Source organism: Coregonus lavaretus (genome assembly GCF_964263955.1).
Source record: "Coregonus lavaretus genome assembly, chromosome: 19".
NCBI classification, from domain to species: Eukaryota; Metazoa; Chordata; class Actinopteri; order Salmoniformes; family Salmonidae; genus Coregonus; species Coregonus lavaretus.
In genome coordinates, this window is record NC_140006.1 from 9774806 (window position 1) to 9795620 (window position 20815).

At 46.7% G+C, this 20815-nt stretch overlaps 1 protein-coding gene across 1 annotated transcript; it reads left to right on the forward strand.

Annotated features, from left to right (window-relative positions):
• Window positions 1-988: 988 nt before the first annotated feature.
• prss56 (serine protease 56) lies at window positions 989-15502 on the forward strand (the record flags this gene model as incomplete). The annotated part of the gene is made up of 13 exons (XM_084183549.1): window positions 989-1085; window positions 3547-3801; window positions 4044-4236; window positions 4415-4523; window positions 4732-4888; window positions 5256-5398; window positions 6240-6399; window positions 6584-6772; window positions 11195-11359; window positions 11703-11902; window positions 12161-12701; window positions 13011-13117; window positions 13315-15502. The coding sequence occupies 13 exons, from the start codon at window positions 989-991 to the stop codon at window positions 13486-13488; spliced, it is 2490 nt and encodes an 829-aa protein (XP_084039675.1). The 3' UTR covers window positions 13489-15502.
• Between the last annotated feature and the right edge of the window lie 5313 nt (window positions 15503-20815).

The window sequence follows — 20815 nt, forward strand, 5'->3', positions numbered from 1 at the left end:
CATTCTTATAATGTATCTTTTATATAACGATTGGTGAGTTCATCTGAGAAAGACAAAAGTGATGTGAACTGACAATATTTTAATGGGGGGGATAAAGGGCTGTAAGTGATCAATGGGGGCGGTGTCCGAGTGATTCCCGGGGGACGGCTTTGAAGTGGGCATCCTCTGAGAGACATCGAGCACAATGCCCTCTTTGACGGGCAGGGAGAATGGCAGACGCTCCTCTCTCTCTTCTCACTGTCCCTCCCCCATCTCTCTGTCCTCTGCTCTGTCCCTCCCCCTCTCTCTTTCTCTAATCTCTCCATCCATTTTCTCTCTCGCTCTCGCTCGCGCTCTCTCTCCCTCTCATCTCTGTCCTTGTCTCTCTGTCTTCCCTATCTCTCTCTTTCTGTCACTGATACCCCTATTTGCTCAGCCCTTTCACAACATTAACTCTCTCACACAGCCATAGCTCCACAACTAACTCTCTCTCCCTCTAATGTTAATGAATTCAAATACCCCCCTCCTTGCCTCCAAGCCCCTTCACTCCACCCCCTCCCTCCCTCCTCCCTCTCCCCCCTTTTCACAGAACCAAACCTCTTTGTAATTTCCAGCCTTGGCAAGTTGCACTCGATTTGCTGTCACAGTTTTAATGAATTCAGCTGTTTGTGCATTGGCCATGGGAGCATCTCTCCTCCCACCCTCTCGCCCCTCCTCCAGCTCTCTGGTATTCCCCGAGGGACTCTATATATACTGCAGACCACTCTACTCCTTCCTATTGTTCCTCAAAGGAAACTTGCAGACAGATGCCCTGCTGCAGCACAGTGTGTGTGGGAGAGTGCAGAGAGACCGCCACCACAGAGACAAGACTCGAGACAATAGCTGGGGCTGCTGGACAGAGACTTTTACTACTACTACTACTAGCCCAGTTCTTCTTCTACGTTTGTGTCTTTGTTTTTTGTTGTGATTTTGTCCCCACCGCTGAGTGGTGATCTGATGATCTGACGGCATGTTGCTGGTGTCACTGCTGCTGATGGCGATGGATTGCTGCCATGGAGCTCCGGCCGGGAGAGAGGTGTACAGGATGCCTCCGAGTGCTCTGAAAGGTAAGGGGCCTTCTCTGCGTGTCATTTGAACAGTGTCTCGTTTGTGTTTTACTGTCTCATAGTCACTGTTGTCATACCTTTGCACACTGCAAGGGTTACGTTTCTCATGTCAATTTCTTGGCTATTCACTGAATAACATGTCACCTAGTGTGGATGATATAGAGCAGGGTTTCCCAAACTTGGTCCCCGGGACCCTAAGGGGTGCACGTTTTGGTTTTTGCCCTAGCACTACACAGCTGATTCAAATAATCAAGCTTTGATCATTTGAATCAGCTGTGTAGTGTTAGGGCAAAAACCAAAACGTGCATCCCTTGGGGTCCCGAGGACCGAGTTTGGGAAACGCTGATGTAGAGAGTACGTTTATTGCATACGTTAATGCTGTGGGAGACTAGCATTAGTGGTAGTGATGACTTTCACTTGAATGCTGCTTGGTTTTGTCATTGACACTGCACATTGAGTCTGCTGCACGATCAAGTCTACTGTTGCCACAAGTTGGTGTCTCCACAGTTTAGAGGAGCTCGCTTTCAGCTATCTGATCTTGAGCTTGTCACTTGAAATAAAACAAGATTTTCTTGGTAGTGTGAGGATGATCTATTCTATTTAGTGTTTTGATCAGAAATACTCTCTGACCTTGTGACGGCACAGTAAGCTATAGGCCTATGTAGCAACTTATCCGAGGTCAAAAGCCAAACGGATACATATTGGTAAACTGGGTTTACACAGTGAACAGACAGTACTGTATAACATGGTGACATGTTCCAGACATTAGTAAGTTGTTTGGTGTCAGTGTTATAATAATAAATAATATATGCCATTTAGCAGACTCTTTTATCCAAAGCGACTTACAGTCGTGTGCATACATTTTAAGTATGGGTGGTTAGTCACTGGGACTATGCAGCATTAGAAAGCACAAGCGTTACAATTAGCAGGATCAGGAAGCATTTCTCTACGAGGAGCAATTCATAGCAGAATAAGCATGGGATAGATAAAACTGTTTGTCCAAGCAGGCTTCTCTAATCCTGTTCACTGCCGAGGTAATCTTGACATCTACATAACAGTGAGTGAAGTAGGGTTTACTGTTGTATCACAGTCAAATGGACCTTGCACATGCAGGCACATATCCAGCCAAATCTCATCCTGATGAGTACAATCACTTACAATACCTCTTTTATAATAAGAATGGATTGGTAGCCTTGCTCACTTCCCTGAGCTTTCCCAGGGCTGTTACAGCAGCTAGCCTGATCGGCATGAATCATAAGAGTAGAGATCCCTAGATCTCTTTTGGGTGAAGTGCTGAGTACAGCAGAGACTTGGTGATGAAGGTGGCGCGCAGCGCTGAGTGTTTGTAGCAGTTTGAAACAAGGGTCCCAAGAGGTGCAGGGTTTCTGCTGCCCCTGTCCTGCCAGCCCGTGTCCCTTTTTCCTCCATGCTTCGGCCGTCTCTGCCATCTAATTAAGTCTTCAATCAGCATTGTCGTCGTTAGCTAGCGGCCTGCCCTGTGATGTGGCGCGCTCAGCGGAGGGGCGCGGGGGCGGCGGCACAATTGAAGTGCGTCCGCACAGCCCTCACCGGCGTGTTTGTGCGTGAGCTCGCTCCACTAACGCGCTGCCAAAGGGCTCAAAGAGCAGCAGGAGGAAAATGGGTCTCCGCACAGTGACACACACACACATAAAAGCACACTGTACTCGCTCCTACAAGCACACACACAAACACAGAGTGCTGTCAACTACTCCGACTTTCCCACACTCAAGGAATGTCATGTGTATGTCCTCCGAATGTGCGTCCTATAATCACATCTCCTCCGAGAGTACCACGCAAACGTGCCTGAAAGTTGTCTGAATGAAATACAAACCTGTCATAATGCCGTAACAGTATAAGACTGTCTCAACTGTTCTGAATAGTCTAAAGCTGTGCGTCTGTGTGCCAGTGCTGAGAGTCACATTGCTGACTTTCTACTGTTCATTTCAGCACTGACCGAGATGTTTGCTGTTGCTCTCTCTCTCTCTCTCTCTCTCTCTCTCTCTCTCTCTCTCTCTCTCTCTCTCTCTCTCTCTCTCTCTCTCTGTAGCTCTATCGGACCGGGGTACTGTGGTTCTGGAGGCGGCGTTGACCAGTGCTCTGTCGGCTCTGGAGCTGGCAACATCGGAGCGGAGTCAGGCCGAAGCAGGCTGTAGAGACTGTGTACCCTGTCTCTTTCAGGACTGCGGACAGCGCTCCGGAGCCTGCTGTAAGGAACCATCCATAGCTTTTATCGCTCTCTTCCCATCACCCATGTGACAACAACATGAGGCTAGGTCTTAAGAGTGTTTTAATGTCTGTTGTTGTGCTGAGTGAGATAAGTGTTAAAGAAGTTCATAACTCTCATAAGAATCACACAAGATGAGAAGAGCGGTGTTCATACATGGTGCCATTTAATCAGTGTGGTTGTAGTCATGGCCTCATCTCTACTTCCTCTTTACAGCCTCTCTGGACGGCGCATTGGCCGAGCCCAGCTGTGACGTCATTACCAAGGCCCAGAAGGTTCCGGAGGAGGGCGAGCGGAGCTGGGCGCTGAGCCAGGCGTGCGGGTACTACCGGCGGCGGTGCCCGCCGGGCGACACGGAGAAGGAGGCGTGTGTGAGGATCATGGGCGAGAGCTGCAGTGCCCGCGTGCTCCAGTGTAGCCTCCTGAACACCATGCAGAACCTGGAGCCTGCCACACAGACACGCACACAGGGTGGGTGAGCAACACACACAATTTACACCATATTGGGTTGTATTCATTAGGGCACACTGTAGCAAAACATTTTGCAACATAAAATGAAAAACAAGTTCCGGTAGTAGTACGTCTCTGTTTCAGTGGGTTTTCTTCGGTTTGGTGCCTAATAAATATGATCCTGAGTTCTGTATTACTTTGTCTGCTGATTGAAATTGTGGAACTCTTTGGAACCCCCTGACTCTCCCCCCTCTCTCTCCCAGCAGCAGTGTGTGGCCAGAGGCTGTCGGCGGTGCAGAACGTGACCCAGCCCCGCTCCCGTATTGTGGGGGGTTCCCCGGCCCCCCCTGGCAGCTGGCCCTGGCTGGTCAACCTGCAGCTGGACGGGGGGCTGATGTGTGGAGGGGTGCTGGTGGACAGCTCCTGGGTGGTGACCGCCGCTCACTGCTTCGCTGGGTAAGTGTGTGTATGTGTGGGTCCTTTTGTACTGGTTGTTTGGTACTGGTTGTCAAACCGAAAAAGAGTGTGACACGTCTCTTCTATTTTTGTCTCTCTGAATGTTTTCCCTCAAAGTAAAAGTTCAGCATAATTGACCTTATCCCGCTCTTTCTCTCTCTGTATTTCTCTGCTGTAGCAGTCGCAGTGAGAGCTACTGGACGGCTGTGGTGGGAGAGTTTGATATCACCAAGCCCGACCCTGACGAGCAGGTGCTCAAGGTCAACCGCATCATCTCCCATCCCAAGGTGTGTTTCTCATACGTGTTTTCTTACTGTGTATCCTGCCTTCAAACAGAGCTGCATCAATACTACCGTTTAAGAATCGTAGCACTGTCTGTTCTCTAAAGATCAAATGTTCTGGCTAGAGCAATGCAATTCATTCATCAATTCATTGATCAATCAGTCAAACACGTTAGTCAATCAACTTAATCAAGCCTCCCTCCTCTCTGTGCAGTTCAACCCCAAGACGTTTAACAACGACATAGCGCTGGTGGAGCTGACGTCTCCAGTGGTCTTGTCGGACCGTGTGACCCCTGTGTGTCTGCCATCAGGTCTGGAACCACCTACTGGCAGCCCCTGTCTGGTGGCCGGCTGGGGCTCCCTCTACGAAGGTACGTCTAGTATTTTAACCGTCATTAATAAACGATGAATTCACCAAAGATGTGTGGAGCTATCTTAAGATGAATGCACTAACTGTAAGTCGCAAATGTAAAATGTAAATGTGAGCTACAATACAACTGTATATATATCATTCTGTACATGTTTTTACAAAGTTTTCTTTTTCTCAAGTAACGTTTTTGGCCAGGTTATTTACCTGTATAGGGTTATAGACATCATTTGTATAGAAAAGCAAACGCATTGACTTAAGGAAATGGCTAAATGGAACTTTCGTTTGAAGCCGTTACACACAGTATGATATGTACATATGGAAGATTATGGCATTTTGGCACTCATTAAACTACTTCCTGTCTATCTCAGATGGTCCTTCAGCTGACGTGGTGATGGAGGCTAAGGTTCCCCTGCTGCCCCAGAGCACCTGTAAGAGCTCCCTGGGCAAGGAGCTGGTCACCAACACCATGCTGTGTGCCGGATACCTCTCTGGGGGCATCGACTCCTGCCAGGTGGGTGGCACTGCCATATCAATGGACTGAGATTTAAGATAATGTCATTCCCAGGTCCCTTCCTAACATTGGACTGACTCCGAGTAATGAGATTGAAGATTTGTCTTTGCATTTGTTTAAATGTAATCAAAATGTAATCCAGAGCTGTGCTCCTGTGCATTTATATTGTGGTGAGTGTGGTCCTCTGTAGTTCAGTTGGTAGAGAGCATAGCGCTAACAATGATAGGATAGTGGGTTCGATTCCCGGGACCACCCATACGTAAAAAATGTATGCACGGCATGCATGACTGTTAAGGTGTCAGCATGCTTCAGTTCGGCTGGCCAAACGAGTGTGCTCGCATACTCCCTTAAAAGACCTTCATTTGAAAAACGAGAATAGTACTGTTTGTCCATTTTGAGACACTGTAGCCAGTATACACTTCCTGAAAATAGTCAGAATTTATCACGTTTTTGCCAAGGAGATCTTTGTTGTGCAATTTTACATCTAACTAAGATGTTTGGTGCATTATTTCTGAAATATATTTTTTGGGCATGAAAACGAGGCGTCTCTTGTTGAATGGCAACAAAGACTTTTATTGAAGAATCCCTACTGTTGACCAATCACCGACGAAGGGGCGTAGACTTCGGCTACCGACTTCGGCTTGCCTCCAGAAAAAAGTCAAAAATGAACAAAAACGACACGAAATGTAATCATAATATATGCACAAACTCTTCCGAACTGTTTCGGCTGGGAAGCATGTGGACGCCTTAAGTCGCTTTGGATAAAAGTGTCTGCTGAATGGCATATTTACGATTTCATAGCGGAGTTCTTCATAGCTGTAATACTGTGTGTGTCCTGTAGGGGGATTCTGGAGGCCCTCTGATCTACCAGGATCGTATGTCAGGTCGCTTCCAGCTGCACGGCATCACGTCCTGGGGAGACGGCTGTGGGGAAAAGGGCAAACCTGGGGTCTACACACGGGTCAGCGCCTTCTCCGATTGGATACTGGCTGAGATACAGAGTAACTAACTTTTTTTTTTTTTAAGCACCATCATTTTTTGAAGCTACAATGCTTTGCAATGCATTTAAATGATTGGTTCTAAAGCTTTTGAAGTTAAACCTTTTTAAACATATTACGTATCCTGATATGAATCATGATACAGTACTGAACCAGCATTCTAACATTCACTCCCTGGTTTACCCAGAGTCCTTTGGGAGTCGGGAGCCAACTTGTCCTGAGCTGCTGAAGACGTCGGAGCTGTCGGAGGAGCAGCAGAGGTCGGAGTTTGGCTCTCTGTGTCGCTTCTACGCCCAGACCTGCCCCCCCAGCCAGGGGGCCGCCGCCTGCAACCGCCTTGTAGAAGAGAAATGTCGCATCCGCTTCAAGAAGTGCCGTAAGTGTTTGACTTGAAACATTCACAGCAATTTTTTTCTGTTTTATTATAACATTCATGACACCTAAAGTGAGCATGAGGACCTTGAACTCTCAACTGCCCTATGTTTAGTGCATAAAAAATGAACCACCCCTCTATTGCAGGGGTGTTCAACCGGGAATCTGTGTAAATATATGTGTGTGTGTGTGTACAGTGCATTCAGAAAGTATTCAGACCCCTTGACTTTTTCCACATTTACAGCCTTATTCTAAAATGGAGAATTGTTTTTTCCCCTCATCAATCTACACACTACCCCATAATGACAAAGCAAAAACTGTTTTTTATAGATTTTTGCAAATTAATAAAAAAATATGACATTTACATAAGTATTCAGAACCTTTACTCAGTACTTTGTTGAAGCAACTTTGGCAGCGATTACATCCTCAATTCTTCTTGAGTATGACGCTACAAGCTTGGCACACCTGTATTTGGGGAGTTTCTCCCATTCTTCTCTGCAGATCCTCTCAAGCTCTGTCATGTTGGATGGGGAGCGTCGCTGCACAGCTATTTTAAGGTCTCTCCAGGGATGTTTGTTCGTACTCTGGCTGGGCCACTCAAGGACATTCAGAGACTTGTCCCGAAGCCACTCCTGCGTTTTCTTGGCTGTGTGCTTACGATTGTTGTCCTGATGGTAGGTGAAGTCCAGGATCCAGTTGCAGAGGGAGGTGTTTAGTCCCAGGATCCTTAGCTTAGTGATGAGCTTTGAGGGCACTATGGTGTTGAACACTGAGCTGTGGTCAATGAATAGCATTCTCACGGAGGTGTTCCTCTTGTCCAGGTGGGAAAGGGCAGTGTGGACTGCAATAGAAATTGCATCATCTGTGGATCTGTTGGGGTGGTATGCAAATTGGAGTGGGTCTAGGGTTTCTGGGATAATGGTGTTGATGTGAGCCATGACCAGCCTTTCAAAGCACTTCATGGCTACAGACGTGAGTGCTACGGGTCGGTAGTCATTTAGGGAGGTTTTCTTAGTGTCCTTGGGCACGGGGACTATGTTGGTCTGCTTGAAACATGTTGGTATTACAGACTCAGTCAGGGACATGTTGAAAATGTCAGCGAAGACACTTGCCAGTTGGTCAGCACATGCTCGGAGTACACGTCCTGGTAATCCGTCTGAATGTTGACCTGCTTAAAAGTCTTACTCACATCGGCTACGGAGAGCGTGATCACATAGTCATCCGGAACAGCTGTTGCTCTCATGCATGCTTCAGTGTTGCTTGCCTCAAAGCGAGCATAAAAGTGGTTTAGCTCGTCTGGTAGGCTTGTGTCACTGGGAAGCTCGCGGCTGTGCTTCCCTTTGTAGTCTATAATAGTTTTCAAGCCCTGCCACATCCGACGAGCGTCAGAGCCGGTGTAGTACGATTCAATCTTAGTCCTGTATTGACTCTTTGCCTGTTTGATGGTTTGTCGGAGGGCATAGCGAGATTTCTTATAAGCGTCCGGGTTAGAGTCCCGCTCCTTGAAAGCGGCAGCTCTACCCTTTAGCTCAATGCGGATGTTGCCTGTAATCCATGGCTTCTGTTTGGGGTATATACGTACGATCACTGTGGGGATGACGTCATCGATGCACTTATTGATGAAGCCAGTGACTGATGTGGTGTACTCCTCAATGCTATCTGAAGAATCCTGGAACATGTTCCAGTCTGTGCTAGCAAAACAGTCCTGTAGCTTAGCATCTGCGTCATCTGACCACTTTTTTATTAACCGAGTCACTGGTGCTTCCTGCTGTAGTTTTTGCTTATAAGCAGGAATCGGGAGGATAGAGTTATGGTCAGATTTGCCAAATGGAGGGCGAGGGAGAGCTTTGTATGCGTCTCTGTGTGTGGAGTAAAGGTGGTCTAGAGATTTTTTCACTCTGGTTGCACATTTAACATGCTGGTAGAAATTAGGTAGAACGGATTTAAGTTTCCCTGCATTAAAGTCCTCGGCCACTAGGAGCGCTGCCTCTGGATGAGCGTTTTCCTGTTTACTTATGGCCTTATACAGCTCATTGAGTGCAATCTTAATGCCAGCATTGGTTTGTGGTGGTAAATAGACAGCTATGAAAAATATAGATGAAAACTATCTTTGTAAATACCGTATTTTCCGCACTATAAGGCGCACCGGAGTATAAGCCGCAGCAGCTAAATTGAATGATATTGAATGATGTGTACATATATAAGCCGCACTGGACTATAAGCCGCAGGTGTTTTAATGTTTAATTACCATATGTAAGGGTTCGTGCACAGAGGGGATTGTCGGGAAAGAGACAAACTGTCTCGCTCTCGTAATGTCTGTCTGTCTTGCTCTCGTTCTGTCTCTCGTTCTGTCTCTCGTACCACTCTCGGTTCCACTTTTACTTTTGCGCGCTACCTGTCTCACTCTTTTCTGGCCTCCAGCTTTTCCTGCTGGAGCCCGCCGCTTAAAGGTGGGGGGCGCGGACCGGTCATAGAGCCCATAGAGTTAAAGTTGGTGGACTGTAACCTGTAAAATCCATAGATTTAGGAGGTCTTCTAGTGGCCGTTAGCTGTAAAAATCCATAGATTAGCCGCACCGTTATATAAGCCGCAGGGTCGAAAAATGGGGAAAAGAGGCGCGGCTTATAGTCCGAAAATTACGGTAGTGTGGTCTACAGCTTATCATACTACAGAGTCCTTTAGGTGCCTTTTGGCAAACTCCAACCGAGTTGTCATGTGCCTTTTACTGAGGAGTGGCTTCCGTCTGGCCACTCTACAATAAAGGCCTGATTGGTGGAGTGCTGCAGAGATGGTTGTTCTTCTGGAAGGTTCTCCCATCCCCACAGGAATTCTGGAGCTTTGTCAAAGTGACCATTGGGTTCTTGGTCACCTCCCTGACCAAGGCCTTTCTCCCCCGATTGCTAAGTTTGGCCGGGCGGCCTGGTCTAGGAAGAGTCTTGGTGGTTCCAAACGTCTTCCATTTAAGAACGATGGAGGCCACTGTGTTCTTGGGGAGCTTCAATGCAGCAGACATTTTTTGGTACACTTCGCCAGATCTGTGCCTCAACACAATCCTGTCTCGGAGCTCTTCGGACAATTCCTTCGACCTTCCTCTGACATGCACTGTCAACTGTAGGACCTTATATAGACAGGTGTGTGCCTTTCCAAATCATGTCCAATCAATTGAATTTACCACAGGTGGGCTCCAATCAAGTTGTAGAAACATCTCAAGGATGATCGGCAGGTAGCTTAGTGGTTAAGAGCGTTGTGCCAGTAACCGAAAGGTCGCTGGTTCTAATCCCCGAGCCGACTAGGTGAAAAATCTGTCGATGTGCCCTTGAGCAAGGCACTTAACCCTAATTGCTCCTGTAAGTCGCTCTGGATAAGAGCGTCTGCTAAATGACAAAAATGTAAAAAATGTAATGATCAATGAAAACAGGATGCACCTGAGCTCAATTTCGAATCTCATAGCAAAGGGTCTGAATACTTACGTAAATAAGGTATTTCTGTTTTAGTTTTTCCATAAATTAGCAACATTTATAAAAAACGGTTTTTGCTTTGTCATTATGGGGTATTGTGTGTAGATTGATGAGGGAAAAAATTAATTTAATCCATTTTAGAACAAGGCTGTAACGTAACTAAATGTGGAAAAAGTCAAGGTGTCTGAATACTTTACGAATCCACTGTATATATTATATATTTGTGTGTGATTTATTTGTATTTATTATTTCAATGTTTATATGAATATCAATAGCAACAACAGAATAAACAAATGTTGAATGACCTACAGTAGAAAAGAGGAGAATGTTTTCTTTCTAATGATGTCAACTTTATTTCTCAACTCTTAATATTGAGCAAATTACACTCATTGGAGCAAATTACACTTCCTGGAGTATCTGACATAAGGCTTTGAAAAAGCACCCGCAAATAGGCTACCAGTGCAGCAAGTGCTGAAAAGCATTAAAAATAATTTGAATTTCAGTGTACATCCTGAATTGACTGGAATTTAAATGGAATTGACCCCAACCCTGTGGCTAACCTTTGTGTAACCAGATTAACAGCTGCTCTTAGTGGAAACATTTGGAGTTACCTTTCTAGCTAATAGGCTATGATAGAGTTTACACTTCCTCTTCAAATTGTAATGTGGGGATGTCAAAATGATGAACTATCTACCAAATCTATGAATTTTGAAATGTTACTTCTCCTTGCCATTATCATACACCTGATAAGACAAGATGTAAACAAATATTTGCCTGGGAAAGGGGTCCCTGGGCAAGAAAAGTTTGAAGACTATTGTATAAAGCAATGATGATGATGATGATAATATTGTTGTAGTGGAGATGGGATATTGGATCTTGTAATGAGCTATTTCTCTACAGATTACTCAAACCATGTCTTTCTCTGGTCTTTAATAATTTATCCTTGATTTCGCCTCTCTCCTCCTCAGAGTTGCGTTCGTTCCTGCAGACCCTGCTGGATTTGCTCCAGAGAGCAGAGGACTACATCAGAGACAAGGTAGACCTGACCTTCTTCACCCAGACCCTGCCTCAGCTGGTGGAACACATCTACAGTACAGCCTTCACCGCCAAGGAGAGGGAGAAGAGGGGAACAGGTAAAACACAGGCACCCCACTACTGTCCTCTTTCTAGCCCCATCGTACTCTCCATTCCTCCCCATTCTGTTACTCTCCTACATTCGTCTTATCCCCCACCTCCACACACCTTACTACTCCACATCACAGTACTGTAACCCCCTACAGCCCTGCTACCCCCACAACAACCCCATTCCTCCTTAAAACCATGTCCAAAAACACACTCTTACCCACACAGCCTACCTTTGCTTTTTTTCAATCGATAGGAATGCTATTTTTTAATGTATTATTATTATTATATTAATACAGAGGTGTGTGTCCCATGGCCATGGCATGTGTGTAACAGGGGTATTATTTGTTAAAGAACAGGTATGGGGTGCTGTCCGGTCAGGGTCAGAGGAGACGGGTCCTGGGTTGTTCCAGAAGGTAGGCCCCCTGGTGGCTGACTGGGAGAACTACCTCAGGTGCATCGCTGTGGAGTTGGACACACAGACACATGGAGAGACAGACGGACAGACAGACTGCTCCAAATCCCTGAACCAAGAAGAGAGTCTTTTCCTCCAGGTAGGCTATAGTGAACTCAACTCTTCAACACTTTGTAAAGGTCATTTTTCAGTCACTTTGTCTGAACTAGCTTTATGATCCTCTCTCATGTTGACCACAGGCTTATATGAGGCTGTGCTCTTTTACTTTATATTCAGTAGCTATATCAACACTACAGTTTGCTGTAATGGTGTACTATGCTATACTGTTGCTATATGTAAATGTTTGTCTGTGCTTTACTACACCTGTTTTTAACCCTGTTTATGATGTCATTTCCAGGCAGAGGACCCCTCTCTGCATCAGCTAGAGGGGAAGTACCAGACCATCATCTCAGCCTTACGCTCCAAACTGGACTCCAGACCTGCTCCTCCAATCCTGCACCTGAATACAGCCCTCCTCCAGGAAAACTCTCCCAACATTCCTGCAGTTCCCACCAGAGTGTCGCCCACTTCATTCCCCCCTCAGGGGTCAGAGTCGCTCACAGCCCTCATCAGTGAACTCCGGAAATTTGGGACACAGAATGAAATGGCGACAGAAGATGCAGAAATTAGTGTAACATCTTTTGAAGAGGACACGTTTTCTGATCCAACACCAGTCAGTTCAATGGAGACTTCAGATTGGCTTAACAAAGCTGTGACTGAACAGACAACCTTACAGCGCCTGTTCCCGTCTCTGTCCGCCATCGGCAGCACCATGTCTCCCACAGCAACGACCTCTGACTCCAGACAGACTCTACTTCCTGGTTCTCCCTCCCTCTGGCTGTTCCTCGACCACAGGAGACGCAGGAGTCTCCGCAAGAGGCAGATACCTGGGGTTAAAGGTACGTGTTACAGCTAATACTATATGTCTGTACTGTATGTATCTGTGATGGTAAGATGGAACAGCTCTGTAATCAACAGTGTCACATTGTTACGACCCTGATTATTATTATTTATTTTTTCTGACCATGTGACATGACTAGGAAACACTCTGGGCCCTAGATAGAGGCTAAACACAAGGCTTGGAGTTGTTCCTGGTCAGGTCACGTGGTCAGGGAAACCCCCTAGCCCCACTCATAGCATCTGTGTATGTTAACATTATCAGTATTGGATATTAGCAAACATAATAATAGGTTGTGGGTGTTTGACAGCTTGTCCAGGAGTAGCGGAGTCCACCCAGCATGTGAGTGGTATCAGAGACACGTACAAGTGGATCCTGGGCATCCCCACCAAGAACCTCCGCATGAACTTCCAGGAGGTGAGTTTCTCTGCACAGCAATATTTACATGGTCTTATTTATAAGGCATATAATTATGTAGATATTGGGATTAAGATTGAAATTGAAGTCAACTCAAACCAATCAGACTTTTTCATCACTTTTTCTCTATTCAAGTAATGTGTTACTGTCACTGAATAACTGTGTCATCATGTCCTGTGTTGTTGTTCTCCTCTCAGGTGCTGGTGGACCTGAGCTCTAAGAACGATCGGGGTCTGTACGAGGCTCGGGTCAGGGCGATGGTGGGGGGTCGACCTCTGACCTTCTACAGCCTGGTGGGTCTGGAGAACGAGTCCTTCTACCGTAGCATGCCGCGCATCATCGCTCTGGCGCTGGACGCTCTCAAAACGTAAACAATATCAACTTCAACAACAACAGAACAAACACACGTCAAAGACTCAGTGACTCAGCGAAGGCGTGGTGTAGTCAGCTTGTGGTGGCAGAGACCAGAGAGGAGGAACGAACCCAGTGTGACCTAGAAACTGGAGACGACTCATTCAGATGGGAGGCGAGAGGACAGGCACTGGGCATTCTAAGAGACCTAAACATTAGGAATGTAACAATTCACCAATATGCATCAGTTCCCGGTTCAAATGTTTAAGATGCAAGTGCATCGGTGGGCGGGAGCCCAAACTGATCCAAATTAAGTATGCATCGGTCAGAAAACCGATTTTAAAACGTTGCAAATCGCCAGTTCACTGTTTTTTACTCATTGTTTTATTCAGAAAAAGAAACTCATATTGATGCGTCCTCTTTCAGGTCAGTAGCCTATCAAACTTTTATGATGTAACTGCGTTTGAGTGTGGGATAGCAACTGTGCGCACAGTGCTGGAGACAGCTGCTCGCGCCAACGAGCGGTTGTTCTAATAGGCTATTCGTACATCTGCATTCAGATGCTTGTAAAATGGCTTTCACGATGTCAAATCATACGGTTTATTAGTTGAGTGACAACCAATGTAATTTGCCGGGTCATTGTTACCAAATGAGCTGTAGAAAGTTGTTTTACTGGAGTTGTGTAGCCTACCGGAATGGATGCAATCATTCAGATTTTATTTAGATTGTTCAGGTTCACCATAAGAAATAGTTTTGGTAGTTTTGCTTTAAACAGTCAGTGTATTTGGTCATTTGTACATGAACAGGGTAAGTTCATTAAGGACAGCAATCATTTTAGCCAGCTGCGCATGGTTGCATTCATTCATTGGTCAGAGCGGGAGAAGCTCTCCATAAAATTCCAAACGGTCTAAATCATTCACTTTTGAGACTGGGTAAAATACAAAGCTGCATTATATTCATTGGCTAAATGCCATGCTAATTTCTAAAGATAAATATTGACATAGTACTAGCTCAAAACATGTTTAATCTGCAAAATGACAAGTTAATCAGTGGGTGATGGGGATGTCAGATAAAAAGTGGTGGGGGAAAAAGCATAAATTGCCCCAACCCCTAATCTGATAGTGGGGTGGTAGATGTTCAGTCTGCCCTATGGCTCAGCTCCGGTGCCTACACACACCATTGACACACACACTCACTGAGGGCCACTCAGCTTAGAGAAGTCATCTCAGACAGATCCAGCTCAGAGAGGGCCAGCTCCCATCAGCAGCAGTTATTCATTTAAAATGGAAAATGAATGTGTTCAATGTAACAACAAAAAAGTTCATCGAATTGCATCAATTCTTTCCCCTAATCAATCTAAATCGCACTGACTCGTTTCAAACTAAAACGTATCGTTCCTGTATCGTATTGGAGCCCATGTATCCATATGCGTATCACATCGTTCATGAAAGGAGAGATACACGTCCCTACTAAAACATAATACACACAAATGGACACAAGTGCACGCGCACACACACACACACTCAGTGCGACTCTGCTGGTACACTCTGAAGCAGAGAGACATTACAATATGACATCATGTCAACCCACCTGAGAGCCTGACCTCTATGTACGCACAGCCCTGAATGTATTGGACCATCCTGCCTAGCAACCATTAATGGAAATGGGTTGTTGTTTTACATGGCTGGCGAGACGCAGCCATAGATATAGATAGAGAACTCATTTTTGTATCTGTGTCGTTAAAATGGTAGAAGCCCTCAATGGCGATGTCCATGCTAAAACGGGTTGTATCCATCTAGAGTCCTCTATCTATCTCTATGGACGCAGCCCATTCTAACTTATGAGCCTGTATAAATAAATAATTTATTCAAAATGTCTGTTTTTCTACAAAAGGTTGAGCCTCTTGTGAAGCATGCAGACTGTAGGCCCCTACATTACTGTACATTGGTATATTATTTTTGTTGCTATATTTATTTGTATAGAGAACTGCTTTGTATTTTTCTAATAAAATATCAATACAATTGTTATTATCCTATCTGTAGTGCTTGGTGATGTTTGTCCTCGTTTCAACTCGGATTCATTCTTTTGTAAAAAATTATAAATACAATTTAAAAATATATAATCAATTAAGGTCCTTATTGGTCAGATAATAGGTTGAAATATATTATATTTTGTAAAGTGAACACTCGTTTTGTCCATCGTCTACACCAGGGTTCTTCAATTCCGGTCCTGGAGGGCCGAAACACTTCTGTTTTTTATTTCTACCTGGTAGTTAATTGCACTCACCTGGTGTCCCAGGTCTGAATTAGCCCCTGATTAGAAGGAGAGGATGAAAAACAGAGGTGTTTCGGCCCTCCAGAACCGGAATTGAAGAACCCTGGTCTATCAATCAATCAATCAATTTTATTTTATATAGCCCTTCTTACATCAGCTAATATCTCGAAGTGCTGTACAGAAACCCAGCCTAAAACCCCAAACAGCTAGTAATGCAGGTGTAGAAGCACGGTGGCTAGGAAAAACTCCCTAGAAAGGCGAAAACCTAGGAAGAAACCTAGAGAGGAACCAGGCTATGAGGGGTGGCCAGTCCTCTTCTGGCTGTGCCGGGTGGAGATTATAACAGAACCATGCCAAGATGTTCAAAAATGTTCATAAGTGACAAGCATGGTCAAATAATAATCAGGAATAAATCTCAGTTGGCTTTTCATAGCCGATCATTAAGAGTTGAAAACAGCAGGTCTGGGACAGGTAGGGGTTCCATAACCGCAGGCAGAACAGTTGAAACTGGAATAGCAGCAAGGCCAGGCGGACTGGGGACAGCAAGGAGTCACCACGGCCGGTAGTCCCGACGTATGGTCCTAGGGCTCAGGTCTCTCAGTTGGCTTTTCATAGCCGATCATTAAGAGTTGAAAACAGCAGGTCTGGGACAGGTAGGGGTTTCGTAGCCGCAGGCAGAACAGTTGAAACTGGAATAGCAGCAAGGCCAGGCGGACTGGGGACAGCAAGGTGTCATCATGCCCGGTAGTCCTGACGTATGGTCCTAGGGCTCAGGTTCTCAGAGAGAAAGAGAGAACGAGAGAATTAGAGAGAGCATACTTAAATTCACACAGGACACTGGATAAGACAGGAGAAGTACTCCAGGTATAACCAACTAACCCCAGCCCCCCGACACATAAACTACTGCAGCATAAATACTGGAGGCTGAGACAGGAGCGGTCCGGAGACACTGTGGCCCCATCCGAAGAAACCCCCGGACAGGGCCAAACAGGAAGGATATAACCCCACCCACTCCGCCAAAGCACAGCCCCCGCACCACTAGAGGGATATCCCCAACCACCAACTTATAATCCTGAGACAAGGCCGAGTATAGCCCACAGAGGTCTCCACCACAGCACAAACCAAGGGGGGGGCGCCAACCCAGACAGGAAGATCACGTCAGTAACTCAACCCACTCAAGTGACGCACCCCTCCCAGGGACGGCATGAAAGAGCACCAGCAAGCCAGTGACTCAGCCCCTGCAACAGGGTTAGAGGCAGAGAACCCCAGTGGAGAGGGGAACCGGCCTGGCAGAGACAGTCTACACTAAACCAGAATAAGTAATGACCCTTGACCCCAATCTTCTCTGTTGAACTCCGACCCCGTCAACACAGCAGCTGCTGTGGTCCATGCTGGATGAATGATGGGGGGATGAGTCTTAGGGTAACCATCAACCCCACTCCTCTCCACTCTGAGTCTCCTAATTCCTCACCTCTCCATATCCCTATTCCCAGACACTGGTCATAGAACTGGGATCGTCTTTCAGGTCTGACATGATTTGATGATTTGTATACACAGTATCTACAAGCAATTGTTTTGATTTACCAGAAGACAACGGCAACTGTGCTGACAAACTAACAGTTTACAGATTAGATGTCACCCTGATGGGAGACATTTGGGTAATGATGGTGGTCAGGGTCGAGGAAGGGAATGGTTGACTCAGGAGTCAAAATGGATGTTGAGCCATTGAAGATTCAACTACTAATCTACTATTAACACCATAATTAGATTTGTTGAATTGGATTTGTTCGAACTGGGCTGAAGCAAAAGCCTGCACACAATGCAGACCCTATGCTCATCCCTCCCCCAGAGGGACAGCAAGAGAGGTTTTGGGCTCCTAAATCAAATCAAGTGTATTTGTCATATGCACAGGATACACAAGGAACACCTCTCAACTACAGCTAAAACAGAGCTAGCCAGGCTAGGAGCATAGGCAACAGCCGTATATAACATACTGTAGGCCTATACCTCTGTACCACCACATGAAGGTATACACCCAGCCAAGCCAGCCTACAGTTTCTTTCATATGGTTTTAGAGGACTTTGGCCCCAAGGTTTGGACCCTAGCTGAAACTTTTGGCTGAGGGATTTCTGAAAATGAATAATCATGTGTCATGATGACAGTGTAAAGTCCGTTGTCATAATAAGCAGACTTCATGAAGTCATGTCATTATATTATGTCATATTAAATCTTCTATAAGGACTATGTTTTTCTTGCTGATCCCATTACAGGCCTTGTCTGGAAATGATGATATTCAAGCAGGATGTGGTAAATATTGACCAAAAAGCTTCCCTGGCCTTTAGCCTTTGGTCTCCAACACATCAAGGAACTCTGTATACTGAGCCTGGCTGTGAATTACAGGAGTCAGTTAGATTTTTCCATCAGGGTGCGAGTTACTGTCGCCTCATGCCACGGCTAGCTGTATTCTCTATACAGACATGGCGGCAGGATCTCTCCTCTCTATATCACTCTGTCTATGGACATTTCTCATTATCTTCACGGCTGGTAAGAATGTTAGCATCTAATTTTCCTGTTAGCATGGCTATTATTTGGAGGAAATTCAGTTGGTATTTTGTTGGTATTTGGGAGGAATGTCAGGGTGTGGCTCAGTAGCCAATAGATTTTCTGAGAGTGTGGCAGACGTGTTATGTAATAACAATGAGTTAAACAAAGCTTCAGAAATATTGCTTTCAAACACGTTTTGCTCGATTCAAAGTGAATGAATTAACAAATACTTAGAGTGAAAAAAACTATGTGAGCCACAGTGTGTTCCCAAAAATGCCCTCAGGGAATCTGACTTTTGAGATGAATAATGTTTTTGTTTTTTTGTTTTTTATGGGGGGAGGGGGGTAGCTGTTTTTTGGCGGGAATACAGTTTACATTAATAGATCATTTTAGGTCTGTGTATATGGCTATGCCATTGGGGAAAGTATTTTTGCTGTAGCTGACAAATTAAAGCTAATGTGTTTCCCTTTTGGAAGTGTTAAAGGTCCAATGCAGCTATTTTTATCTCCATATGTGTCACGCCCTGGCTCTGGGGACTCTTACATGTTGAGCCAGGGTGTTAGTTTCTATGTTTAGTGTTCTATGTTCATGTTCTAGTTCATGTGTTTCTATGTTGGCCGGGGTGGTTCCCAATCAGAGGCAGCTGTTGCTTGTTGTCTCTGATTGGGAACCATACTTAGGCAGCCTGTTTTGCACTTGTCATTTTTGGGATCTTGTTCCGGAGAGGTTTGTGTTTTGTTAACCTTAGGACTTCACGTATCGTTTTGTTGTTTTGTATATTTTGTAAAGTACTCATTAAAAGATGTACGCATATCACGCTGCGCCTTGGTCCGGTTCATGTAACGATCGTGACAGAAGATCCCACCAATTAAGGACCAAGCAGCGTGTCCAGGAGCAAACGCCGGAGGTAACGCTAGTGGATGTCCTCCTCGGTTGGGGGAAGATCACCGAGGAGGAGGCCGTCCGCTACCGGAGGGCGATGAGGGAGGATGTCCAGGCAGGAGAGGAGAAGCGGCGCCAACCGGGCCAGCGTCGGACAGGCGAGAGGCAACCCCAATAATTTTTTTTGGGGGGGCACACGGCATGGACGACGGGGCTGCTGGAGGCAGCTACAGGGCGAGTTTGTGGACTAGGAGAGGAGGCCACCAGGTTACGGGGGCCATTGGTCAGGAGGGAGAAGGAGAGTGTGGAGGCACGGCGAGAGGAACTGAGTAGGCAGCAGAGGGAGCGGAGGTTTATGAGGAAACCCAGTCCCGCTCCTCGCACCAAGCAAGTGGTGTGTGTCACCAGTCCGGTCCGGCCCGTTCCTGATTCCCGCACAAGGCCAGTGGTGTGTGTTCCCAGTACGGTCAGGCCCGTTCCTGCTCCCCGCACTAAGTTAGTGGTGCGTGTTCCCAGTACGGCCCAACCCGTTCCTGCTCCCCGCACTAAGTTAGTGGTGCGTGTTCCCAGTCCGGCCCAACCCGTTCCTGCTCCCCGCACTAAGTTAGTGGTGCGTGTTCCCAGTCCGGCCCAACCCGTTCCTGCTCCCCGCACTAAGTTAGTGGTGCGTGTTCCCAGTCCGGCCCGGCCTGTTCCTGCCCCTCGCACCAAGCCTGTGGTGCGCGTCGCCAGCCCAGCCCGGCCTGTTCCTGCTCCCCGCACCAAGGCAGTGGTGCGCGTCGCCAGTCCGGTCCGGCCTTTTCCTGCTCCCCGCACCAAGGCAGTGGTGCGCGTCGTCAGCCCGGTCCGGCCTGTTCCTGCTCCCCGCACCAAGCCAGTGGTGCGCGTCGTCAGCCCGGTCCGGCCCGTTCCTGCTCCCCGCACCAAGCCAGTGGTACGCGTTATCAGCCCGGTCCGGCCCATTCCTGCTCCCTGCACCAAGCCAGTGGTGCGCGTCGTCAGTCCGGCACAGCCCGTGCCTGTTCCACTGGTGCCTGGTCAGGTACCGGTCAGCTGCTCCACACCGGAGCCTAAGCAATCCGCTCCACCGATGTCCAGCTCCAGCCAGCGGGGCCAGACCAGACCAGGGGCGCTACGGAGGGGTAGCTAGAGAGTGGTGGTCATGCCCGGAGCCGGATCCGCCTCAGAGGCGGAATGCCCACCCGGCCCCTCCCCTGTTGGGTTTAGTTGGCGCGGTCGCAGTCCGCGCCTTTGGGGGGGGGGGGGGTACTGTCACGCCCTGGCTCTGGGGACTCTTATATGTTGAGCCAGGGTGTTAGTTTCTATGTTTAGTGTTCTATGTTCATGTGTTTCTATGTTGGCCGGGGTGGTTCCCAATCAGAGGCAGCTGTTGCTTGTTGTCTCTGATTGGGGACCATACTTAGGCAGCCTGTTTTGCACTTGTCATTTGTGGGATCTTGTTCCGGAGAGGTTTGTGTTTTGTTAACCTTAGGACTTCACGTATCATTTTGTATATTTTGTAAAGTACTCATTAAAAGATGTACGCATTTCACGCTGCGCCTTGGTCCGGTTCATGTAACGATCGTGACAATATGAAATCATTTCTGGGTAACAATTAAGTACCTTACTATGATTGTTTTCAATTAA